Source organism: Schistocerca gregaria, chromosome 2 (genome assembly GCF_023897955.1).
Source record: "Schistocerca gregaria isolate iqSchGreg1 chromosome 2, iqSchGreg1.2, whole genome shotgun sequence".
NCBI lineage: Eukaryota > Metazoa > Arthropoda > Insecta > Orthoptera > Acrididae > Schistocerca > Schistocerca gregaria.
The window spans coordinates 359,144,143-359,169,855 of NC_064921.1; the positions used below are offsets into that span (position 1 = coordinate 359,144,143).

Sequence of the window (25,713 nt, forward strand, 5' to 3'; positions counted from 1 at the left end):
ATACAATGGGGCAGTACCGGCCAATACTTTCTGGTCACTGGACTGGAAGAGGAGGAGGTCCTATTCCATGTCCAGCCAGGTCGCGTGACGTGAATCGCCTTGATTATTTTCAATCCGGATATCAAAAATCGCTTGTGTATGAGTCCGCAGTGGATATGGAGATGGAATTAGTTGGCAGAATTGCGGTTGCCTATGATGTGACTCGAAAGGCACCAGGATATTTTTCAGGGTGCTTCAGAATCCTGTTCGCCGATATCATGCTTGTATTTAGATTCATAGCCGTCAGTTTCAGCACATTTTATAACATACAGTACAAATGGTGTGTTCAATGCGTCAATGATGGTATTTGCAGTTAACTGTATCTAATGTAAATAAATAGTCACACAGTAATGTGATTTTATTCCTATTATCTCCTCCAGCTGGTTTCTCCGATTCCAGGTTCCCAACCTCAAATTTTTCAGTGGGACATCCTCTATGTTCTGTTACATTCTTGCTCTTACGTAAACACCATGTACATACTAGGTGACAAATTCCGAACCGAAGAACAAAAAAAATGAACTATGGGTGTGTTGTATGTATTATAAATCGGAAACATTTCCACTTATTTGTGTAAACACCTCTCAAATTATAGAACAGTGGTACAGAGAAACATGCTTAACATACAAACATTTAAGTACAATATCCAAATTAAGAAACGTAGTGTGCAAAATACAAATTTTCTGTAATGTTTATTTAACTCAAACGTGATTCCAAGCAGTATTTCTAGTTACATGCCCAGGAGCTACAAAGCGATTTTGTAAATGTCTTTACGGCAACACCTCTTCATAGCTCTAAAGAGCCGCCCGGAGTGGCCCTGCGGTTGTAGGCGCTACAGTCTGGAACCGCGCGACTGCTACGGTCGCAGGTTCGAATCCTTCCTCGGGCATGGATGTGGGTGATGTCCTTTGGTTAGTTAGGTTTAATTAGTTCTAAGTTCTAGGCCACTGATGACCTCAGAAGTTAAGTCGCATAGTGCTCAGAGCCATTAGCTCTAAAGACGGCTGTCGTTATGGCCTGCAGCCGTCTGCGCATTGCTGACAAAAGTGCTGCCAAGTGTCAGGGATTTCTGTAAGCTGAAACGACTGTAGCAGTGTCTCAGCTGTGAAGAATAACTGTATTAAAACTCCGTGAATGATGCAGTATTTTTTCATGCATCTAATTGTTTATGGCGTCATATCTCTTGAACTATGTGTCGTACAGCGATGTGTTTGTGTAGGTACATTCAGCGGCATATGTGGATACGGTCAGCAAAATATGTTGCGAGTGGAGTTAGTAGCAAAAGAAGTAATAAATTTAAACGCCGTGCACAATGAGGCAGTTTTTCGTACATCTCAGTGTTTATGACATCTTATCTCCAGAACTATGACAGATAGGTGGTTCTTACTCCTACAGCGATTGTTGGCGACATAAGGGATATGTGTATCAAGTATAGTTGGAATGGGTCCACTGATTTAGAAGAGATGTGGAACATCCAAACACAAACACACACATATAATCAATTTTTATAACATGTATGGAAATATGGCGGGTGCCCCACCTATCAGTCGTCAGGCTCATTTTTTCTGCAGTTGAGGAATTTGCAATTAGTTTTAGCAATGTGTAGCTGGAGTCACCCCGAGCACTTACTGTTCACAACATGGTTCATGCAACGCCCAGTGCCAACGCAAAACGTCAGTTTGGTTCTGATTACAAACAAAACGATATTTAAACGAGAATTTGACGTGCCTATTCGATAGAGAGGTCCAATATTAGTTATAACCGATCCCAATAAGAAGATATGGAAGAAACTAAAATTGCTTATTTGAAAGTCGGTATGGGTCACAATGACCAACACAGGAATGAAATACATAAATCAGAGTTGAATCAAGCAATGCTGATACATTAAACTTACTACTGAGAATGGTAAATTTTGTCGCTTCGTTTACCGGATGTGCTGGTAATCAAGCGCCCAACCTTTGTTGGCTAGCAGATGTGTTTGATGACACTGGACCGTGTTTGTATTAAACGTGATGCGACAAATAATTTTGCATTATGTGGAATAGTGTAAAGCGGAGTTCGTCAAGCAAATTTAGACTGCAAAAGTTCGACTTCTCTGATGTGTGCAAATCTGCCTCTGATGGTGCGTAGTTGGTGCGCTAATCGATACGTCACAAAATCGCTCTCCTTCCAATTTCAATTACACTGAATAAGATAAATCTAATTATTGATAAGGTTTAGCACTTTGCTTTGACAGTGAAACAAAGAGAAAGGTATAGATTACAATTACTACAGCTGAACTCGTTATAAGCTAGTATACGGATGCTTACACGCAATTCTACCGCAAGCAAGAAGGTAAACGAAGAAGAAGTGATGACAAAAGACAGGAAGCGAATCGTGTCTCACACATTTACCGAAGAATGTCGTAATTCTTATCAGCGATTGCTACAGAAATATAAAGCAATGTCCGACGTTGACGTAGTTACGTACACAGTCTAATGCGCTGTACTTTTTGTCGATAGGCCCTATGTATTAACAGTAACGGTAAAAGGCGAGGAATAACGTGTACTCCAGTAGCGATTGAGCATGCGGCCAGCTGACCCTAGTTCAGCGACGTAACTCAGGTGTGTCGAAATCGTTGCCTGTCACATCGACGCCTAGTGATCAATGACCACGTGTCTCTGTACAGGCACATTTTTAAAGTGCTGAACAAAGGTGCTCGGGTGTCACGGTGGGTGTGGTGAATTGTTGGAGGGGAGGGGGGGGGCAGGGGGAGGTCTTAGAGGACCCGTTTGGGGTTTTGTTTACGCATGCAGCACTGTCGCACTATAAACCACCCCCCCCCCCTCCCCACCCTTCTCTTCATCTCCCCGACAACATGCCTCAGGAGGGTGCGAAATAAGAGGGCTGAATAAGTATCAACTTTGCTGCTTCGGATCACGTTAAAATTGCGTCGAATGATTTTGAGCGGTTCCTAGTGGCTCCACCCTCTATACCAGAGCAAAGATGTGACTGCATGCTGATGATGTCAGTAGCGGAAGGGTAGAGCCTCCGGGGGTGTCAGCGTTGTCAAATGTGTCCAAGGACGATGTCGCGCTGATAATTGTCGTTTTCGACCGCGAAATGTGTGGGAGTCATCGTCCCAAGGGAAGCTGTGGTTTCATTGCCTCCCTTTACGCCACCCCCTGAGACCTTTTCGTCTCAGTACTGAACGGTGGTGACTCTGAAATTTTTTTCCTAGGCCATCCATAAGAAAACTGTGCGGTTTCAACGCTGGATGTCGCGCTTCTGTTCTCCCTTGCAAAAGTATCGAAAGAACGGTTGCAATGTGGTTAAGGTAGCTGTGACACGTCCACCGTGGCGTTCAGCAGAATTTTAGTGAAATATGGTGCGAGTGTGACATCAATAGCCTACCTTACTGCTCACCTGAACTGAACTATGGCTTTTGTTTCGTACGTATCGACACCATTCTGTTTGAAGCGTCACGTAGCCCGAGAGTGACGTCGCAGCGGGCCAAGCTTTTGCACCGTTGCAGAGGTGGGTTGCTTTGTAAAGACTCGTCACCAGTTCTGTAAAGGCCTCGTCGCTATTACTGTGAAGGCCGAGTCGCCACTGTTGTTACAGTACGCCGAGTTTGTGATTTCGTGAAACGACTTCTGATGCAGTACGCTGCTAAGACGATTTCTCCCTGACGCTATTACACTGCTATCCCCCAGGGATAGGAGAACAAAGGTTCTACAAAGCTCCCACAAATTAGTAACAAAGTCACAAAAAAGAGATAAAAAGGTTTACTTATCTTTGTGATTTGTCGAATAATGAAGTCTGCAACACTTCATGTACTATAACACAAGCTGGCCCTCAATGGCTAGGTGCAAATATTCGTAGGTAAACATCACAGTACATAGCAAATGAGCACTATGGGACTTAACATCTGAGGTAATCAGTCCCCTAGAACGTAGAACTACTTAAACCGAACTAACCTAAGGACATCACACACATCCATGCCTGAGGCAAGATTCGAACCTGCGGCCGTAGCGGTCGCGCAGTTCCAGACTGAAGCGCCTAGAACCGCTCCGCCACAACAGCCGAAATAGCAAATGCAATTTACAACAACTGTCTGTTCACTTCTAAGAGTTCATTAAATGAAGTTTCCTGTCTAAGTCAGCCCTTAACGATGATCTTTAACCAAGTGGGCGAGAGCAGCTCTTCTGTCTTCCCAGTGGGCTTCTGACCGTTGTCGTCCGGTCATTGGCAGATTGTAGTCGATATCTCCATCGTCAGCACCGCCGGCGGCGATGGTAGAATTCACACTGGCACCAGACCGAATATTTCCACCTGTGGCGCTTTTGCCCAGCCTGTGCCTTGTTCGAACAACACAGCAGGTTGTATGCAGGTTTAAGACAAATTTAAAACTTGTGAGTCGCAATGGGAGACAATTACGGTGTTTCGAAAAAGTTACCCTTTAATTGTGTGCCGCAGTGTAGAAAATCTACAATCCTAATCCTTGTAGATTCCTTTTCTCTGAGATTCTGTGCAGTCAATGCATCGTCTGTAAAAGTTAGCAGACCAATTGTTGAGTGTACTGCAGACCTCCTGTCTAAAAAAAGTAAATCCCAAACCAGCGTCGAAGCCTTATTTGTCGATGTCACTGATGTACGTGTGGCGGTGGTTTACAGGCTGGACACGGAGCAGCAACGCCTCGAGTTCGGCCTGCAGATCCCGGACCTGCGCCTGGAAGGCAACTACGACCTCAAGGGCCACATCTTGCTGCTGCCGCTCGTCGGCAACGGGCGCGCCACCCTCAGGCTCGGTAAGCTGACCCATGTCTCCTCGCAGAGCTGCTTCTGTGTTCTCGCTCTCTGTAATTTACCAGGTGCAGTTGTAACGTAGTAATTTTACCTTCTCTTAGGGCGATTGTCGCTTTATTTCAAGGACTAGTGGCATAGTTTTGTCCGTTACCATATAAGCTAAATTAAATTAATAAATTAATAAAAATAATAAAAAGTAGATAAGGAAAATATTTTCAATTTAAAATTTGTAATTAATTTCAAAGAACTCTGAAATCGGAACCGTTGACAGGTTGAAACCAATTTGATAATTAAGCTAACCACTGTTTATAAGAGTTCAGCAAATAAGACTAAAAACTGAACAAATGTTTGCTTCATTCTGACATATAACACATCAAACGATTCTTACCAATTTGTAGGGAGGGGGGGGGGCGCCGTTATCAGATTGACTGAATCTTTTTAAAATTGGTGTAGAGATAGTCATATGACACAAACATCGGCGACTGGTTGGCACTCTCGCTACAGAGGAAATGCAGCTACTCATTTGATCTATGTTTCCTCGTGGCGCTTGAAACAACTATATATGCAAGAACTGTAACACACCTCTCACGAAATAAAGTTCTCAGTCAGCCTCAATTTGGATTTCACAAGGATCTCTTCAGAGAATATGCTATTTTTCAATTAACTAACCAGACAACACAAATTCTGAACAACAAAAAATTCCTATCTCGTATCGTTTGTGACTTGTCAAATGCACTCGACAGTGCAGTTTGCAGAATTCTCCTAGAGGAACTCAAATATTATGGTATTAGAGATGTTGCTGGTAACTAAAAGAATGTACGATGGTACATTAGGGAACTCATGGAGTACACGCAAGGAAACAGCATTTTCAGCACAGGCAATAATCACTACAGGCACGTGAGTCAGGAGGAAATGTACACGCTGAGGGGTGATAGTATTAGTGATTATGAACATAAATAATGTACATTGTCAATTGTTCTCTGTATAATTCAGACATTGTATACAATCCATCACAGTAGTGTTGAGGAACTTGAAACGAACAATGTTACACAGGATATGTGTGATCTATAAAGTCAGTAAACTGCCTCAAACTGGCCTACAGAAACTGCCTAAGCTACTGCGCATCCGCGCCGCGAGAGATTTGCAATGTTCTCAAGCTCTTTCCTGGAAAACTATTATTTCCAGAGAAAAAATTAACAGGACTTTTTTTGTAGGAGATTTAAGGTTGTTTAATTCAATATTACGGCACATTTTCACTGGAGGATGCATTTTTCGAGTTATTCAAGTAAAACGTAAGAAAGTGATATTAAGCCTTCAGTACCAACATATTTTCCGTAACAAGTACTACCACAAGGGGGACTGGGAAAGGGGGGGGGGGTACTTTGTGCCCACTTTAGAAAACAAAATTCGCTAATTGTTGTTGATATACGTTAACAGCACACTTTTTAAAGCGAAACTGAGAGTAGGGTCTAGAACCAGAAAATGTTTTTAACACGTTCTTAGCGATATCAATGCACTTTAAATAACATGGACTATGAACGATTATACCGCCAAGTTCCTGCTACTAATGAGGCGAGTACACTGTCCGTTTGTTACATATTTTTACGAGCTTGAAACCGGAGCAACTTCGGTAATGGATAGGAACTGTGATTGTTGTTTGTAGATGCGAGCTGTGTTGGTGAACCTTCGTTCACAGCTTCAGGCTGTGTTGGCTCCTGTCACATAGCTTGAGGCTGTGGGGGGGGGGGGGGGGGGGGGTAGAAAGAGGGGATGGTAGGGAGGCCGAGCACATCCCACGTGTCTCCCGATCGGCCACTGCTGTGGCCGCCCTCGGTTCTGCCTGCACTGAGGTTGACCCTTCACCCATGGTCGAATGGGAGAGGCAGATGGTACCGCTTCCCCGGTCCGTTTGACGGACAGGTTTCGGGCATTATCTGTGGCTGACGAAGTATCTAAGCCGGATGCAGTCGTCCACCCTGTTCCAGAGGAAGCTTTTCGGCCCGTATGGTCTGGGCATTTGCAGAGGGTGGGTTTGCTGATAGTTGGGAGTTCCAACGTTATGGAACCACTGAGGAACATGGCTGCCAAGGTGGGGAAGGAGGCCAGTGTACACTCTTTGAGTATACTGGGGGGGGGGGGGGGGGGACTCATTCCGGATGTGGAAAGGGTGCTTCCGGAGGCCATGAAGACTACAGAGTGCAGCCAAGTGCAAGTTGTGGCGCATGTCGGTGTCAATGGCATGTGTCGCTTTCGATCGGGGGACATTCTCTCTGGTTTCGGGCGGCTAGCGAAAACGGCAAAGACTGCCAGTCTTGCTTGCGAAATTAAGCCGGAGCTCACCATCTACAACATCGTCGATAGAACCGACTGACGTCCTTTGGTGCATAGCCGAGTGGAGGGTCTGAATCAGAGACTCGGGCGGCTCTGTGACCGTGTAGGCTGCAAATTCCCTGACTTGCGACATAGGGTGGTGGGTTTCCGGATTCCCCTTAACAAGTCAGGAGTCCACTACACACAAGAAGTGACTGCACGGGAAGCGGGCCCTGGGTGGAAGGGACTGGGCGGTTTTTTTTATCTTAGAGGGTCTGCAGAAACTCCAGAAAGGGCATCCGTCTAAAAGGAGACGGGTAAAACACAGTAAGGTAGTTGTAGGAACGATCAGTATTGTAGTTGTAAATTGTCGTAGCTATACTGGGAAAAAATCAGAGCTCCAGGCCCTAATAAAAAGCACTGAATCTCGAATAGTTATAGGCACTGAAAGCTGTCTAAAGCTGAAAATAAGTCCAGCCAAATTTTTTTTTCAAACAATCTAACAGTGTTCGGAAAGGACAGATTAAATACAGTTGGTGGTGTAGTACTTATTGCTGTCAGAAGTACTTTGTCTTGTAGTGACATTGAACTAGATAGTTCCTGCGAAATAGTATGGGTAGAGGGTAATACTTCGCAATCGAACTAAACTATTAATTGGATCGTTTTACCGAACCCCCCCCCCCCCCCCCCCCCGACTCAGAAGATATAGTTGCTGAACAGTTCAAAGGAAACTTGAGTCTCATTTCAAATAGGTACCCCACCCATACAGTTATAGTCAGTGGTAACTTCAATCTACTCTCGATATGCTGAAAAAATTATACGTTTAAAGCCGGCGGCCGGCATAAAACGCCATCCGAAATTGTACTGAATGCTTTCACAGAAAATTATTTTGAACAATTAGTTCATGAGTCCACCCGAAGCGTAAATGCTTGCGAAAGCATACTTGATCTCTTAGCAACAAATAATCCTGGACAAATAGGGACTATCATGACGAATGCAGAGTTTAGCGACCACAAGGCAGTTGCTGCTAAGCGGAATACCGTAACTCCTACAACCATCAAAAAGAAACTCAAAGTATATCTATTTAAAAAAGCTGATAAAAACGCTCTTAACGCCTTTTTAAGAGACAATCTTCACTCCTTCCGATCTGATCACGTAAGCGTAGAAACGATATGGAATGATTTCAAAGAGATAGTGTCGACGGCAATTTAGAGATATATACCACATAAATTAATAAGTGATGGTACTGATTCCCCATGGTTCACAAAACGGGTCAGATCGTTGTTGCAGAAGCAATGAAAACAGCATGAGCAATTTAAAAGAACGCAAAATCCCCAAGATTGGTAAAGCTTTGCATAAGTTCGAAATATAGCGCCTACTTCAATGCGAGATGCTTTTAATAATTTCCACAACGAAACTCTGTTTCGGAATCTGGCAGGAAACTCAAAGAGATTCTGGCAGTACATAAAGCACATCGGTGGCAAGACGCAATCAATACCGTCACTGCGCGATAACAAAGGTGAAGTCACGGATTACAATAACACTAAAGCAGAGTTATTAAACATGGTTTTCCGAAACTCGTTCACCAAAGAAGACGAAGTAAATATTCCTGAATTCCAACCAAGAACAACTGCCAAGGTGAGAAACATAGAAGTAGATATCCTCGGTGTAGCAAAGCAGCTTAAATCACTTAGCAAAGGGAAGGCTTCACGTCCATATTGTATACCAGTTAGATTCCTTTCAGAGTGCGCTGATAAAATATCTCCATATTTAGCAATTATAAACAACCGCTCGCTCATAGAAAGATCGGTTCGTAATGACTGGAAAATTTCTCATGTCACACCAATACCCAAAAGGGGAAGTAGGAGTAATCCGCTGAATGACAGGCCCATATCACTAACTTCGATTTGCAGTAGGATTTTGGAATGTATTCTGTGTTCGAACATTATGAAGTACCTCGAAGAAAGTGATTTATTGACACATAGTCGGCACGGATTCAGAAAACATCATCGTTCTTGTGAAACACAACTAGCTCTTTATACTCATGAAGTAATGAGTGCTATCGACAGGGGATGTCAAACTGATTCCATATTTTTAGATTTTGCCCTCTAATATTATTTGCAGATGTTGCTGTCATTTACCGTCTTGTTAAGTCATCAGATGACCAAATGGAATTCTAAAATGATTTACATACGTTATCTCTATGGTGCGAAAAGTGGCAATTACTCTGAATAAAGAAAAGTGTGAAGTTATTCACATGAGTACTAAAAGAAATACGCTAAATTTCGATTACGCGATAAGTCACACAAATCTGAAGATTGTGAATTCAACTAAATACTTTGGGATTAGAATTACAAATAACCTAAACTGGAATGTTCACGTAGATAATGTTGTGCGTAGAGGAAACCAAAGACTGCGATTCATTAGGTGCAATAGGTCTACTAAAGAGACTGCTTACACCACGTTTATCTGCCCTATTCTGGAGTATCGCTGTGCGGTGTGGGATCCGCATCAGGTGCGACTGACGGTTGACATCGAAAAAATTTAAAGATTCAAAGAAGGGCAGCTCGTTTTGTATTTATTGTGAAATAGGGGAGAGAGAGCCACAGACCTGATACATGAATTGGAATGACAATCGTTAAACAAAGCTGCTTTTCGTTGCGCCGGGATCCTCTCATGAAAATTCAATCATCAGTTTTTTCCTCTCATTGCGAAAACGTTCTGTTGTCAGGCACCTACATAGGACGAAATGATTATGACGATAAAATAAGAGAAATCAGGGCTCGCACAGAAAAATTTAAGTGCCCGTTTTTCCCGCTCGCCTTTCGAAAGTGGAACGATAGAGAGACAGCTTGTAGGTGGTTCAGTGAACCCTCCGCCAGGCACTTTATTGTGAATAGCAGAGTAATCATGTATATGATGTAGATGTAGACTTCATGCCTAACGTAAAATAAATTTAAAAAATACATATTTTGTGAATTGCAGTTGATTTTTACTCGCAACATACTTTTCAAAAGACTTACTGTTATGTAGGTAAGATCTTGAACGGGGAAGATATTAGGGACGGTGAAATCTGCTACTAAGACTCAAACTTCTGGGTTAAGTTAAACTGAAAAATTAAAAAAATGTATGAAATCTTGTCAAAAATTCATGAAAAACAATAAATACTTTTAGAAATTTTAAAATATAAAATATCTGACTAGATTACATTTTCAAAAGTTGAGAATAAGTACGCCACTCCTCACTGGTTTTGCAAGGTTTAATTGTGAACTCTCTGGGAAACAATTCGGAATGGGGCACATGTCCATTTGAAGTTCTTGTTTAGAACCACTAATACTAACACCCCTCAAAGTGTGTACCTTTCCTTCTGATTCACCTTGTTATCAGGAGAAAGAAAACTGGCGTTCTACGGATCGGAACGAACAATGTCAGATCCCATAATCGGGCAGGTAGGTTAGAAAATTTAAAAAGGGAAATGGATAGGTTAAAGTTAGATATAGTGGGAATTAGTGAAGTTCGGTTGCAGGAGGAACAAGACTTTTGGTCAGGTTAATACAGTGTTATAAATACAAAATCTAATAGAGGTAATGCAGGAGTAGGTTTAACAATGAATAAATAAATAGGAGTGCGGGTAAGCTACTACAAACAGCATAGTGAACGCATTATTGTGGCCAAGATAGACACGAAGCCCATGCCTACTACAGTAGTACAAGTTCATATGCCAACTAGCTCTGCAGAGGATGAAGAAATTGATGAAATGTATGATGAGATAAAAGAAATTATTCAGGTAGTGAAGGGAGACGAAAATTTAATAGTCATGGGTGACTGGAATTCGAGTGTAGGAAAAGGGAGAGAAAGAAACATAGTAGGTGAATATGGATTGGGGTTAAGAAATGAAAGAGGAAGCCATCTGATAGAATTTTGCGCAGAGCAAAAGTTAATCATAGCTAACACTTGGTTCAAGAATCATAAAAGAAAGTTGTATACATGAAAGAATCCTGGAGATACTATAAGGTATCAGATAGATTATATCATGATAAAACAGAGATTTACGAACCAGGTTTCAAATTGTAAGACATTTCCAGGGGCAGATGTGGACTCTGACCACAATCTATTGGTTATGAACTGTAGATTAAAACTGAAGAAATTGCAAAAAGGTGGGAATTTAAGGAGATGAGACCTGGATAAACTGACTAAACCAGAGGTTGTACAGAGTTTCAGGGAGAGCATAAGGGAACAACTGACAGGAATGGGGGAAAGAAATACAGTAGAACAAGAATGGGTAGCTCTGAGGGATGAAGTAGTGAAGGCAGCAGAGGATCAAGCAGGTAAAAGACGAGGGCTAGTCGAAATCCTTGGATAACAGAAGAAGTATTGAATTTAATTTATGAAAGGAGAAAATATAAAAATACAGTAAATGAAGCAGGCAAAAAGGAATACACACGTCTCAAAAATGAGGAAGACAGGAAGTGCAAAATGGCTAAACAGGGATGGCTAGAGGAAAAATGTGAGGATGTAGAGGCTTATCTTACTAGGGGTAAGATAGATACTGCCTACAGGAAAATTAAAGAGACCTTTCGAGGAAAGAGAGCCACTAGTATGAATATCAAGAGCTCAGATGGAGAAACAGTTTAGAGCAAAGAAGGGAAAGCAGAAAGGTGGAAGGAGTTTATAGAGGGTCTATACAAGGGCGATGTAATTGAGGACAATATTATGGAAATGGAAGAGGATGTAGATGAAGATGAAATGGGAGATACGATACTGCGTGAAGAGTTCGTCAGAGCACTGAAAGACCTGAGTCGAAACAAGACCCCGGGAGTAGACAACATTCCATTAGAACTACTGACAGCCTTGGGAGAGCCAGTCCTGACAAAGCTCTACCATCTGGTGAGCAAGATGTATGAGACAGGCGAAATACCCTCAGACTTCAAGAAGAATATAATAATTCCAATCCCAAAGAAAGCAGGTGTTGACAGATGTGAACATTACCGAACTATCAGTTTAATAAGCCACAGCTGCAAAATACTAATGCATATTCTTTACAGACGAATGGAAAAACTGGTAGAAGCCGACCTCGGAGAAGATCAGTTTGTATTCCGTAGAAATGTTGGAACACGTGAGGCAATACTGACCCTACGATTTATCTTAGAAAATAGATTAAGGATAGGCAAACCTACGTTTCTAGCATTTGTAGATTTAGAGAAAGCTTTTGACAATGTTGAGTGGAATACTCTCTTTCAAATTCTAAGGGTGGCAGGGGTAAAATACAGGGAGCGAAAAGCTATTTACAATTTGTAGGAAACCAGACGGCAGTTATAAGAGTCGACGGACACGAAAGGTAAGCTATGGTTGGGAAGGGAGTGAGACAGGGTTGTAGCCTCTCCCCGATGTTATTCAATCTGTATATTGAGCAAGCAGTAAAGGAAACAAAAGAAAAGTTCGTAGTAGGCATTAAAATCCATGGAGAAGAAATAAAAAGTTAGAGGTTCGCCGATGACATTGTTATTCTGTCAGAGACAGCAAACGACTTGGAAGGACTTGAACGGAATGGACAGTGTCTTGAAAGGAGGATATAAGATGAACATCAACAAAAGCAAAACGAGGATAATGGAATGTAGTCGGATTAAGTCGGGTGATGCTGAGGGAGTTAGATTAGGAAATGAGACACTTAAAGTAGTAAAGGAGTTTTGCTATTTGGGGAGAAAAATAACTGATGATGGTCCAAGTAGAGAGGATATAAAACGTAGACTGGCAATGGCAAGGAAAGCGTTTCTGAAGAAGAGAAATTTGTTAACATTGAGTATAGATTTAAGTGTCAGGAAGTCGTTTCTGAAAGTATTTGTATGGAGTGTAGCCATGTATGGAAGTGAAAACATGGATGATAAATAGTTCGGATAGTAATAGAATAGAAACTTTCGAAATGTGGTGCTACAGAAGAATGCTCAAGATTAGATGGGTAGATCACATAACTAATGAGGAGGTATTGAATAGAATTGGGGAGAAGAGGAGTTTGTGGAACAACTTGACTAGAAGAAGGGATCGGTTGGTAGGATATGTTCTGAGGCATCAGGGGATCACTAATTTAGCATTGGAGGGCAGCATGGAGGGTAAAAATCGTAGAGGGAGACAAAGAGATGTATATACAAAACAGCTCCAGAAGGATGTAGGTTGCAGTAAGTACTGGGAGATGAAGAATCTTGAACAGGGTGGAGTAGCATGGAGAGCTGAATCAAAATGGTTCAAATGGCTCTGAGCACTATGGGACTTAACATCTGTGGTCATCAGTCCCCTAGAACTTAGAACTACTTAAACCTAACTAACCTAAAGACATCACACACATCCATTCCCGAGGCAGGATTCGAACCTGCGACCGTAGAGAGCTGCATCAAACCAGTCTCAGGTCTGAAGACCACAACAACAACAACACACCTTGTACACCTAAAGAAGTGGAAGTAGTTCTCTTTGCTGATGATGTAAGTATTATCAATCCTAATGGCTTGAAACTACGATGAAAATCTAAATAAAAGTTGGGTTAATCCTCCAATTTTTTATCCACTTACAAAAACCACACTAACATTCATACATACAGTATAATACTAGAAGGAGAAATGATTTACATTATCCAGCCTTACTGTGGCACAGAAGTCAGTGTGCTACTTAATAATAAAAATCGTTGAAGATTAACCCAGTGATACAAAGAAATTAATGGCTAATAAAATCAACTTCAAATACAAGCTGATATCATATCTGTTTGACAATTCCTTCTGCAATATGGAAAAATTTCTGACAGTGTTCTGAAGAAATAGCTGAAACTGTAAACCTGAAAAAGCTTCAGGGGACAATGGAACACTTATCAAATTCTTGACAAAATTTCCTTTTGAGTTCGCTCATCTTCTAACGATAATTCCTCGAACAAAAATCCATGCCAAATAGTTGGAAAAAGCACAGTTCGCACCCATCTAAGAGAAGGATAACTTAAGTGATCTACACAACTACCGTCCGGTATCTTTGACATAAATTTGTTCTAGAATCTTAGAACGTATTCTGAGCTCAAATGTAATGAGCTCCCTCGAACAGAATGTTTTCCTCCATGTCAACCAGCATGGACTCCGAAAAAATCGGTCTTGTGAAACTCAACTCGCACTTTTCTCAATGCCATCTTGAAGGTCATGGGCCAAGGCAGTCATAAAGATGCAATATTTCTCTATGTTCGAAAATCATTAGACTCAGTACTGCTTTTATGTTTATCAAGCGAGCAGGATCGCATGCAGTACCATTCGAAATTTGTGATTGGATTGGGCACTTCTTGGTAGTGAGGAAGCAGGAGGTTATCTTGGATGAAGAGTCATCAATAGATGTAGAAGTAACTTTGGGTGTTCCCAGGGAAGTGTGGTGGCATCCTTCTTGCTCATGTTGTATATTAATGGCCCTGCAGGCAATATTAATAGTAACATGAGGTTTTCGTAGTTAATGCGCATATCGTCAGATCTTGATAAAATTCAGTCATGGATACAACGCAACAAGATAAACTACAAAAGTAATAATTTAAGAAGATTTTTATCGAATGTGATGACACGCACAAATCATAATCTCATAACAAAACATAATACCTAATCGCCAAACAAATAAATTATTTCTGAGATTGAAGAATATTTACATTAGAATAGTACGAAATTTTGTACATTTGGTACACTATTAGTAATGTTCCTGGAGACAACGTTGTATGTATGCTGTTGATGATCCTGTCTATGAACTCCACAGGAAGTGAATTCTATTTTTTTTTACAAATTAACTCCAACGTCAAAGGATTGGGTAGAAAGTCTGTGTGGAAAAATGGGTGTCCCAAGAGTAACAAAAAAAAAAAAAAAACACTATACAAGATCAGCATCGGGAAATCGAGCTAGCCACTCACAAGACTGAATTGTTTGTTCTTAAGATTTTCATTCACGGTTGGACAGATTATCATTCAATACACAGGTCTACTGATGAGTCTATGTGTCCCACATAACCTATCTATAGATCGTATCACCCACAGACCACATAGGAAGATGTAAAGGTCTGTGAGTCAACAGAATGAATGATGCCCCAGGCACTTCCTCGAAATACCGGTTTATCGTAATGAATTACAACTTCTCATCAAATCAGAATTATCTTACCACCACTTTTTAGTTCAAACTGAGATTCTTCTGCTAAATCAAATGCCATTAACATCTAGTGCAGCATACGTGACTACTGTCATGAACGGTTAGCGATGTTCGTGTGGCTGTTAGCCTAACATACACTACCTTGCCAAAAGTAACCAGACACCGATTGGTGGACATCAGCATTGAGTGTGTACATGCTCCATCGTTATTTTTCTGCAAAGACTACCGATCACACCGCTCCTCGTTATTTTGAAACCATCATCAGAGTTAAGACAAAAGTGAGAATTTAGACTCCAAAGAAAAAACATGTTTGTTAAGCAATTTCTTCCAGCTTGATGGACAAATTACAAGACCTGAGAGCTTCTCTCACGTTCAGATCAATGTGTGTAGATAAATGTCATGCACGTGTATATTACAAACATTTCAGACATGGGAAATAACATTACAGAATACAGCCTTTCATGCCATTTGTTCACATGTCGGAAAAAAACACAATTGTTTTACATTCGACAACAACAACCTATTATTCAAGAGGACTTGGCTGTTTTCTACACTAGGGCAGGTCCCGTTTTACTAGTGCGATGCTATATCACAGTGGCGTTTACGAGCCTGTCTTACGTGAGAACCTCGTGGAAAACTTTACCACGTTTTTCTCTTCCGATCCAACGAAAACAGATACCGTCTGTGTGATTACATTTGACAGCTTTCTTTCACAAATCCCCTCTACCGACCTGCCTCTAAAGTTTCTGTCATAGAACAGACAATAATTCGCAATAGAAGCAGCTCCTTGCGTTCTAGTTTTTCAAGCAATTTGGTCATCATGACCTGTTTTACTCAATCTGCTCTATAATTAGAGGTTATGAGGTATGAAATAACATAGGAAATGTGGTAACACCTCTTTTTAAACATGCAGTCATGACGATAATAATAAAAACAATTATGATTCCACGAGAATAAGTACAGCTGATTTCTGTTAGTTTTATGAGCAAGATCTGTGTGGTTTCGAGAAACCTATATGCATCCAAATTTTAACCAGTTATACCACTCACTGTAACAGAACCTTCTACAAGATTTTATCATGTCTCTCTCTCTCTTCCAATATGTCTAAAAACTGTTAACATCTAGCATATTAGACATACATGTATCGTTCCACTGGAGCAGGTGGTCAGTGGTTGAAATTGCTTGCACAGACCAGCACAAAATTTTGTTGACTGTACTGGCGGAAGACCACATCCAACAGGCCATCAATCACAAGAGGGGGTTCCTGTACTGTTCGTTTATAAGTAGCTTAATATATTGTTTTTTCAGCTGTAACACATCTAAGTAGTGTATGCCAACAGTTTTGTACATTGCTATAAATTTTGTTTTTCTACCATGAGTTCGAGGTCTGTGTCAGATGCTAAACCGACATTAACACATTTCGATCCATTGGCTTGCACAGAAAGTTGAAAATCACATGGCGTAAACTATGCAGATCCCACAACACACAGATTGCAAGAAATAAAACGCGGCTGCAATGTTTCTCATTAACAAAACTGTGGAAGACATCCCAACATATGGAAACTGGAAGAGAGTGCATCATTGTAGGGCATTTCTGAAGGTGATGACCTACACAGTTAATCTCATCTTCCACAGTGATGGGGTAGCAGATGTCTCAGTTTTCTGTTTCGAAGAGCATTGTTTCTCATTTTGCAGTAATTTACATGGTTACCATTCCAGTGTTGACCATCGCTGGAAGGTACTGTTCACATCATGCATGAGGTAATAGCGTAGTGGTTTAGGGTTTAGTGACACTAGATATTGCGTGTCAGTGACAGAGGGGAGAAAGGACATTATTTTGCCAGGGATGGTGCGAAAGAAGTGACACTTTGTGGGTGGTGGAGTGCGCTCTTTCTTTGGCTCACTGGGTGAGGTATGACTGACATTTACTGAGACATAAGACCATTTAAACAAACAGACTAATACATTGTGTTTCAACTCACCCAGTCCCTCACAGCAGCGGAGCGTCAGAGTCGTAGCATGCATATTCCAGTGACAGCTGATGCAGCGACGGCTCGTGTTGCAGCGGCGCGCTGGTGGCTTATTCTTCTATTCAGTATAGTTCCCGTGACTCACTGAGGCAGGGGTGTGGTCTTCTCCTTGCGAATTCGCTCCTTGCGTTATTAACTAGCGACTAAAGCGAGGCATGGAGTGCTCTGTCCCAGAATCGAACCATTGACTCTCAGGTTCAGCGTCTTCCAGCGGAGTTCATCAACCCCTAGGTTCACAGGTGATCCATTTGATGAGGCCTCAGTCCCTTTGTCTTCACCAGCCACCTGGGTAAGTGCCACACGAAATTCTTTCTGGTAACGTCTGGAATGCCATCTCCTACGTTGACCTATTGGCATGGTACTGACATCTTCCTCTGTTGAGCGGCGTAGTGGCTACGTTGTTGTGGTTGCGTATGACATCCGCTAACAACCATCGGTCTGTCCATCCAGGTGACGTTTCTTCATGTATTCTTTCTCCCCTCAAAAGACCTTCCAAAGAACCACCTCAAAGGATCACAACATGCCCGTTTATCAAAGATACACTCCTGGAAATTGAAATAAGAACACCGTGAATTCATTGTCCCAGGAAGGGGAAACTTTATTGACACATTCCTGGGGTCAGATACATCACATCATCACACTGACAGAACCACAGGCACATAGACACAGGCAACAGAGCATGCACAATGTCGGCACTAGTACAGTGTATATCCACCTTTCGCAGCAATGCAGGCTGCTATTTTCCCATGGAGACGATCGTAGAGATGCTGGATGTAGTCCTGTGGAACGGCTTGCCATGCCATTTCCACCTGGCGGCTCAGTTGGACCAGCGTTCGTGCTGGACGTGCAGACCGCGTGACACGACGCTTCATCCAGTCCCAAACATGCTCAATGGGGGACAGATCCGGAGATCTTGCTGGCCAGGGTAGTTGACTTACACCTTCTAGAGCACGTTGGGTGGCACGGGATACATGCGGACGTGCATTGTCCTGTTGGAACAGCAAGTTCCCTTGCCGGTCTAGGAATGGTAGAACGATGGGTTCGATGACGGTTTGGATGTACCGTGCACTATTTAGTGTCCCCTCGCCGATCACCAGAGGTGTACGGCCAGTGTAGGAGATCGCTCCCCACACCATGATGCCGGGTGTTGGCCCTGTGTGCCTCGGTCGTATGCAGTCCTGATTGTGGCGCTCACCTGCACGGCGCCAAACACGCATACGACCATCATTGGCACCAAGGCCGAAGCGACTCTCATCGCTGAAGACGACACGTCTCCATTCGTCCCTCCATTCACGCCTGTCGCGACACCACTGAAGGCGGGCTGCACGATGTCGGGGCGTGAGCGGAAGACGGCCTAACGGTGTGTGGGACCGTAGCCCAGCTTCATGGAGACGGTTGCGAATGGTCCTCGCCGATACCCCAGGAGCAACAGTGTCCCTAATTTGCTGGGAAGTGGCGGTGAGGTTCCCTACGGCACTGCGTAGGATCCTACGGTCTTGGGGTGCATCCGTGCGTCGCTGCGGTTCGGTCCCAGGTCGACGGGCACGTGCACCTTCCGCCGACCACTGTCGACAACATCGATGTACTGTGGAGACCTCACGCCCCACATGTTGAGCAATTCGGCGGTACGTCCACCCGGCCTCCCGCATGCCCACTATACGCCCTCGCTCAAAGTCCGTCAACTGCACATACGGTTCACGTCCACGCTGTCGCGGCATGCTACCAGTGTTAAAGACTGCGATGGAGCTCCGTATGCCACGGCAAACTGGCTGACACTGACGGCGGCGGTGCACAAATGCTGCGCAGCTAGCGCCATTCGACGGCCAACACCGCGGTTCCTGGTGTGTCCGCTGTGCCGTGCGTGTGATCATTACTTGTACAGCCCTCTCGCAGTGTCCGGAGCAAGTATGGTGGGTCTGACACACCGGTGTCAATGTGTTCTTTTTTCCATTTCCAGGAGTGTATTTATTCTGTGATTTTGACACGTCGCTAAGTTTCTAGGGCGGCGACTGACTCTTTGGTCACTGATCTATGCTTCTCATGTTGGACAGAAATGTGACCAATGTTGACACCAGAGCCGGCTTTCCATTGTTTTACCTCGATCCTCCTAAGGTCAGGCAATGCCTTCTCGTCTCCTCCACGTCACCAGATACATCATGCACATGAGTTCAGTATGCTGACAGTTCTTGGAACATTGACCACTGATGTGCGAACAGCAATGCTGCTGTGCAAACTCCGCCCGTCATCGGCCTTCCGTAGTTGGGCAGAAACATGATGAATGACACACACATGCCAGCCTTCCTTGTTAGACTGCTGCTGCTTACGAATATTGTGGCTAAATGTGTCATCGTCTCTAAAATATTCACTTAACCTATAATAAGTCTTTACTTATTTTTCTACTTTGAACAACCATAAATAAGACATAATTACTATACATAATTATTATACACTCTGCAGAAGAAATAAAAAGAGGTACTGTTAACTTATTGGTGAAAAAAAACATGTGTAAGGCATATCAGCCTATATAAATAGGATAAGCCTGCAGCATTGAGAAATGCTTTCAAACAACTGTCTGAAAATGGTGATCTCTACATTTAATCTCATGCGCCACAGTGACAAGTAGCAGATACCCAATGTTCTGTCAAGACTCTCACCATCTCAACCAAGTGGTGTCAGTCAGTCAAATGGTGAAAATGGCTGTAAGCACTATGGGACTTAACATCTGAGGTCATCAGTCACCCAGACGTAGAACTACTTAAACCCAGCTAACCTAAGGACATCACACACATCTATGCCCGAGGCAGGATTCGAACCTGCGACCGTAGCAGCAGTGCAATTACGGACTAAAGTGCCTAGAACCGTTCGGCCACCACGGCTGGCGTCAGTCAGTCATTACGTGGTAATCAACAATGTACCCGTTGACAGATGGATGGGAAAGACACCGTTGATACGAGATGATTTAATACGCACCGCAGTTCATAGAAGGATCAATTTTAGCGATTTTACCAGTTTTTCCGTAATTTCAACGGCAGCCAATGACACAGCAGATTGCTAAATCCCCCGTCGACTGTTTTGCAAGTACCATATACTAGATTGAGAATGCACATAGATGACTGTACAGTACGTACATTCGGTCATATACATCAAAGTATACCAGGCAGCTTCCTATTTCGGTGCAATTATGTTATCTACATATTTCCAGCTCATCAAAGTTCAGAATTTAGGATTACGGCTGGCCATCACAGAGTACTCTCGCATTCGTAGGATAAAGTCAGAGATTGACAGATCGTCTCCAACGCTGTACTTGACCAATCCTCCCTGTATACCAATCTTACCTACGGCACCCATCCAAATGGACAAGATCTCTTCAGATCCGTGCATTTCGAGGAGGGTAGGACCTCTTATCAGTGTATAGTAGACATGAGAGTGTTGCGGTGATACAACAGACAGTGAAGAAGAAACGTGTGGCTTATACATGATGGAGCTCCAGACGGATGGAGTTTGAAACTTTACAGGTAAATCAACTGTGCTATCAGTTCTGAAGTATTATTCCACTGGAGTCAGTACCAGGAAGATCCGGGGATGAGACAAATGATTGTAGAGCATAAACACACATCTATGGCTACACGGTTCTGCGGCAAAAACTGCTACATTGTTAAAGCCATATGGTTTCCGAAGTATTAGTCATGCAGAATGCAACGCTCTAAATACGCTAATACAGGATATATTTGTCCAACATCATAAATACAATGACCATCCAAATGGGAGAACTTAAAATGATAAAATTACTTCCATCTACACTATTCTGGAGTTCTAGGAAGGCATAGTCAGTGTATATCAGCCACTCGAGCTGCTTATAAGCCAGCTAGAACGAAATCAGGAGATTGCTGTTCTGTACCTTAGGAAATTAATGGATTTTATACGTCTTTTTAAGTCAGAAACCTATGTACCTTCAATCATACGTCCCACCTCAGTCGTGCTTATTATTAGTCGTAGTATCGTTTTTGACAGATGCGACTATGTCTCTATAGGAAATAGAGCGGGGAGAAAACGACATGAATATTGTCCGTGGTTGATACATTGAGGTACCACTCATGCCCTGCTGCACCAAAATTTCCACGACGAAGCAGCAAACTCTTAAGAAGGAGTGAGCATCACAATCAGTAGCCAGAGGAGAAGTAACAGACTTATTACTGTTTACAGTAGCATCACCGCGGCTCTGGTAGCATTCCTCTTGCACAAGAAAGTCCTGGTCTGATTTTAGGTAGTTGTATTCAAGTGTAGAACAACACAGCAGTTTTATGCTACCACTACGTCTCTCGAATACACCCTCCTCACGTTATTAGAGGTGGTATGTGTGACATCGGTCCCCTCTCCAGAGAACATTCTAGGGAATGCCTTAAGTATGATAAACGCTTTGATTCTTCTCCTTAACACTTACGAAGAATAACATTGCTTGTGCAAACCAACTGTAATTTGGTAATATCTACACTACTAGCCATTAAAATTTCTAACCCAAGAAGAAATGCAGATGATAAACGGGTATTAATTGAACAAATATATTATACTAGAAATGACATGTGATTACATTTTCACACAATTTGGGTGCATAGATCCTGAGAAATCAGTACCTAGAACAACCACCTCTAGCCATAATAACGGCCTTGATATGCCTGGGCATTGAGTCACACACAGCTTGGATGGCGTGTACAGGTACAGCTGCCCATGCAGATTCAACACGATACCATAGTTCATCAAGAGTAGTGACTGGCGTATTGTGACGAGCCAGTTGCTTGGCCACCATTTACCAGATGTTTTCAGTTGGTGAGAAATCTGCAGAATGAGCTGATCAGGGCAGCAGTCGAACATTTTATGCATCTAGAAAGGCCCGTAGGGGACCTGCAACATGCGGTCGTGATTTATCCTGCTGAAATGTAGGGTTTCGCAGGGATCGAATGAAGGGTATATCCACGGGTCGTAACACATCTGAAATGTAACGTCCACTGTTCAAAGTGCCGTCAGTGCGAACGAAAGGTGACCGAGACGTGTACCAATGGCACCCCATACCATCACGCAGGGTGATACGCCAGTATTGCGATGACGAATACACGCTTCAAATGTGTGTTCACCGCGATGTCGCAAAACACGGATGCGACAATCATGATGCTGTAAACAAAAGCTGGATTCATCCGAAAGAGTGACATTTTGCCATTCGTGCACACAGGTTCGTCGTTGAGTACACCATCGCAGGCGTTCCTGTCTGTGATGCAGCGTCAAGGGTAACCGCAGCCATGGTTTCCGAGCTGATAGTCCATGCTACTGCAAACGTCGTCGAACTTTTCGTGCAGATGGTTGTTGTCTTGCAAATGTCCCCATCTGTTGACTCAGGGATCGAGACGTGGCTGCACGATCCGTTACAGCCATGTAGATAAGATGCCTGTCATCTCGACTGCTAGTGATACGAGGCCGTTGGGATCCAGCACGGCGTTCCGTATAACCCTCCTGAACCCACCGATTCCATATTCTCCTAACAGTCACTGGATCTCGATCAACGCGAGCAGCAATGTCGCGATGCGATAAACCGCAATCGCTATAGGCTACAATCCGACCATTATCAAAGTCGGAAACGTGATGGTACGCGTTTCTCCTTCTTACACGAGGCATCACAACAACGTTTCACCAGGCAAAGCCGGTCAACTGCTGTTTATGTATGAGAAATGGGTTGGAAACTTTCCTCATGTCAGCACGTTGTAGGTGTCGCCACCGGCTCCAATCTTGTGTGAATGCTCTGAAAAACTAATCATTTGCATATCACAGCATCTTCTTCCTGTCGGTTAGATTTCGCGTCTGTAGCACGTCATCTTCGTGGTGTAGCAATTTTAATGGCCAGCAGTGTATATATTTAACTGCATGTTCAAGAACACAGTTATGGATTGGGATACATATGTTTCGGTTGCTTTAATGTAGTGCCTCTGTGTAATCCTTATGTCGCTTCAGTTCAAGGGGGAGGGTTAAAACTGAATGCAGCCAAAGCATAATTTTTCAGCTTTTTTCAGTCTTCAATGTCTAGGTACACCAACCCTCAGTTCCTCGCATTTCATGGTACTTTCTCTTTAATTTTATGTTTATTCTCATTTGATTTTGCGTAATTTTCCACGTTTTTTCCGTGATTTCCATATTTCGTCGTATTTTCCTCAGTTTTACGTATTTCCCATCAATTTGTCATCATTATACCAGTTTTTCCTCGATTTTTTCCGATTTTGTCATTTTTTCTATATTTCCGTATATGTATGATCATATTGCTGGCGTATTCATGCATTGTTTAATTGTATATGACGATATTTGCGTGTGCTATACAACAGCCTATTAAAACTCCTAAGAATTCCCATCCTCCTGATAATCTTATGCATGCATTTTGAATAGGAAGATCATTCACCTCATAGCTAGATGAGATTCAAGGAGTGGTGCAGATTGGAAACAAATTCGTGTATTGCTACGACACAACAGAGAGGTTGTCCCATGTAGGGATCTGCAACAGGGAGTTGATATATGTACAGACATGATTTCTACTTCTGCATTGATATTTTTTCTCAAACGTATGTGCTCTTATTGCTTGCCAGATGAGCTTCGCTACTTTTGTTTACAGCTTCCAACTTTGATACATTCCCACAACTATGTCAGGACATCTACAAACTTAGATTTGATTTTTTTATCCTAGTGATAAATTATTCGTTAGTAGACAGTGTGTCAACTGCAATTAGCATTTTGGAACGTGAGAGCTTCCCTTCCCCGTACCTTTAGAGTGCGCACACCAGGCAAAGTAATTTATAGACGAACAGTTAGCAAGTTATGCGTTCGAACCGCAACCGTGTGCCACTGACAGCTCTACATACAAACATAGAGAGACTATGCATATATGTTACCAATCGTGAAGTCTGGATTTCAGCGGTTTGTACGTTATTTTCGACAGTGCTACAGTCCCGCAAATAGAGAAAGGGTCTTCGCAAATCCATTCCGTACGGGATGTAAGCACATTTAAATTCACCCTACTAAAAAGGATAAAATCTTCGACGGAAGTTATATTACCGTCATTTTGTAAAAATATTGCCTAGTTCTACAGTAATAACAAGAAACCAAGGCATCCTGCTGCGCCTATCACGTCGCCTTTTATACTCTTAAAGATCGACAGTGACAGTACATAATCATCGCAATTCCGCTACTTTGTGTGATAGATATCCGTTGGATGGAAGGAGACAGTCCTTCGTGAGTGTTATTCTCATGTTCTTATGTGCAAGATATAACGCCACATTTGTCGGATGATGTAGTATAGCACTGTAGTCAAAAGCACCCAGTCGCTCACAATCATATATTCGACAGATGCAGTGTATTTCCTTTGTTTTCTGCATGTGTGTGTCTAGGCGAGCGTCCTCTCGCTAGGATATCCATCTTCGAACCGTATCCCAGATGTACTGCATTGCGTATCACCCTCTACACACCGTTTTGGGTATTAATGAGTGGTGGATCCACCAGCGAGAGGACTGGGCCGGGTTTATTGGAGCCACTCCCAACACACTCATGGACACAGACATACAAAAATAGAGCTAATGCACTGCATCTGTAGAATATTTGGTTGTGAGTGACTGGGCGCATTCGAGTACAGTGCTTTGTATAATTAGGCCCGATATTTATGATTAATTAAGTAATTAGGACCGATATTTACTTCAATTTCCCAAACAAAATAAATAAAGGACACTAAGCTGACCTTCCTTTCCTGATCTGAATATTTTATTCATTTATTCTTCTAAACAGCTAAAATACGACATAAAAATACATATCCTTGGATAGTTATAAGTTACCTATTAATTATTTACTTTTAATACCTAATTCTTTTTTAAACACAGAGATTACAAAAAACTACAACTACTTCTGCTACTGCAAAACTACATTAAAACCCTTAACGAATTACCCAAGTACTAATCTACTTCAAGCACTAGAATTTGTTCTCTGTTTCTTCAGTTATTTTGGTGCATTTAACTTGTGCGTCGTTGTTCCCGCTACTGGATCCGCCCTCATGGTACCCCAGTCAACAGCGATAGTCTGATGGATTCCTTGGGCGTCGGGCAGCACGACATCAGCGCTTCCACTGTAGCGAGTAATTCCACCTGTCACTGTTACTTCCTAAAGTCCACACTTCCATGATCACTTGCATCAACGCAATGTGGATTCTTGGTACAGGATTTCACTTGGTGGTCGCCAACCTCAGTCATCTTCTCTCCATCTGCAGATTATGTTGTCTAGCCAAGATGGAAGTGTGACGACTTACGGTTGAATGCATCGTGAAGTCTTCCTTGGCCTTCCTGGATACTGCGGCTACAGTATCGTCGATAATGCGCCAGGTCGACTCAC

The 25,713-nt window shown here is 42.7% G+C and overlaps 1 protein-coding gene across 1 annotated transcript in view; it reads left to right on the forward strand.

The window, feature by feature from the left end:
* LOC126337065 (protein takeout-like) overlaps positions 1-25,713 on the forward strand; it is an 84,131-nt gene that overhangs the window by 41,838 nt on the left and 16,580 nt on the right. The window contains exon 4 of the mRNA XM_050001394.1: positions 4,692-4,825. Coding sequence (XP_049857351.1) covers positions 4,692-4,825 — 134 coding nt within the window. The remainder of the gene's footprint in view (positions 1-4,691; positions 4,826-25,713) is intronic.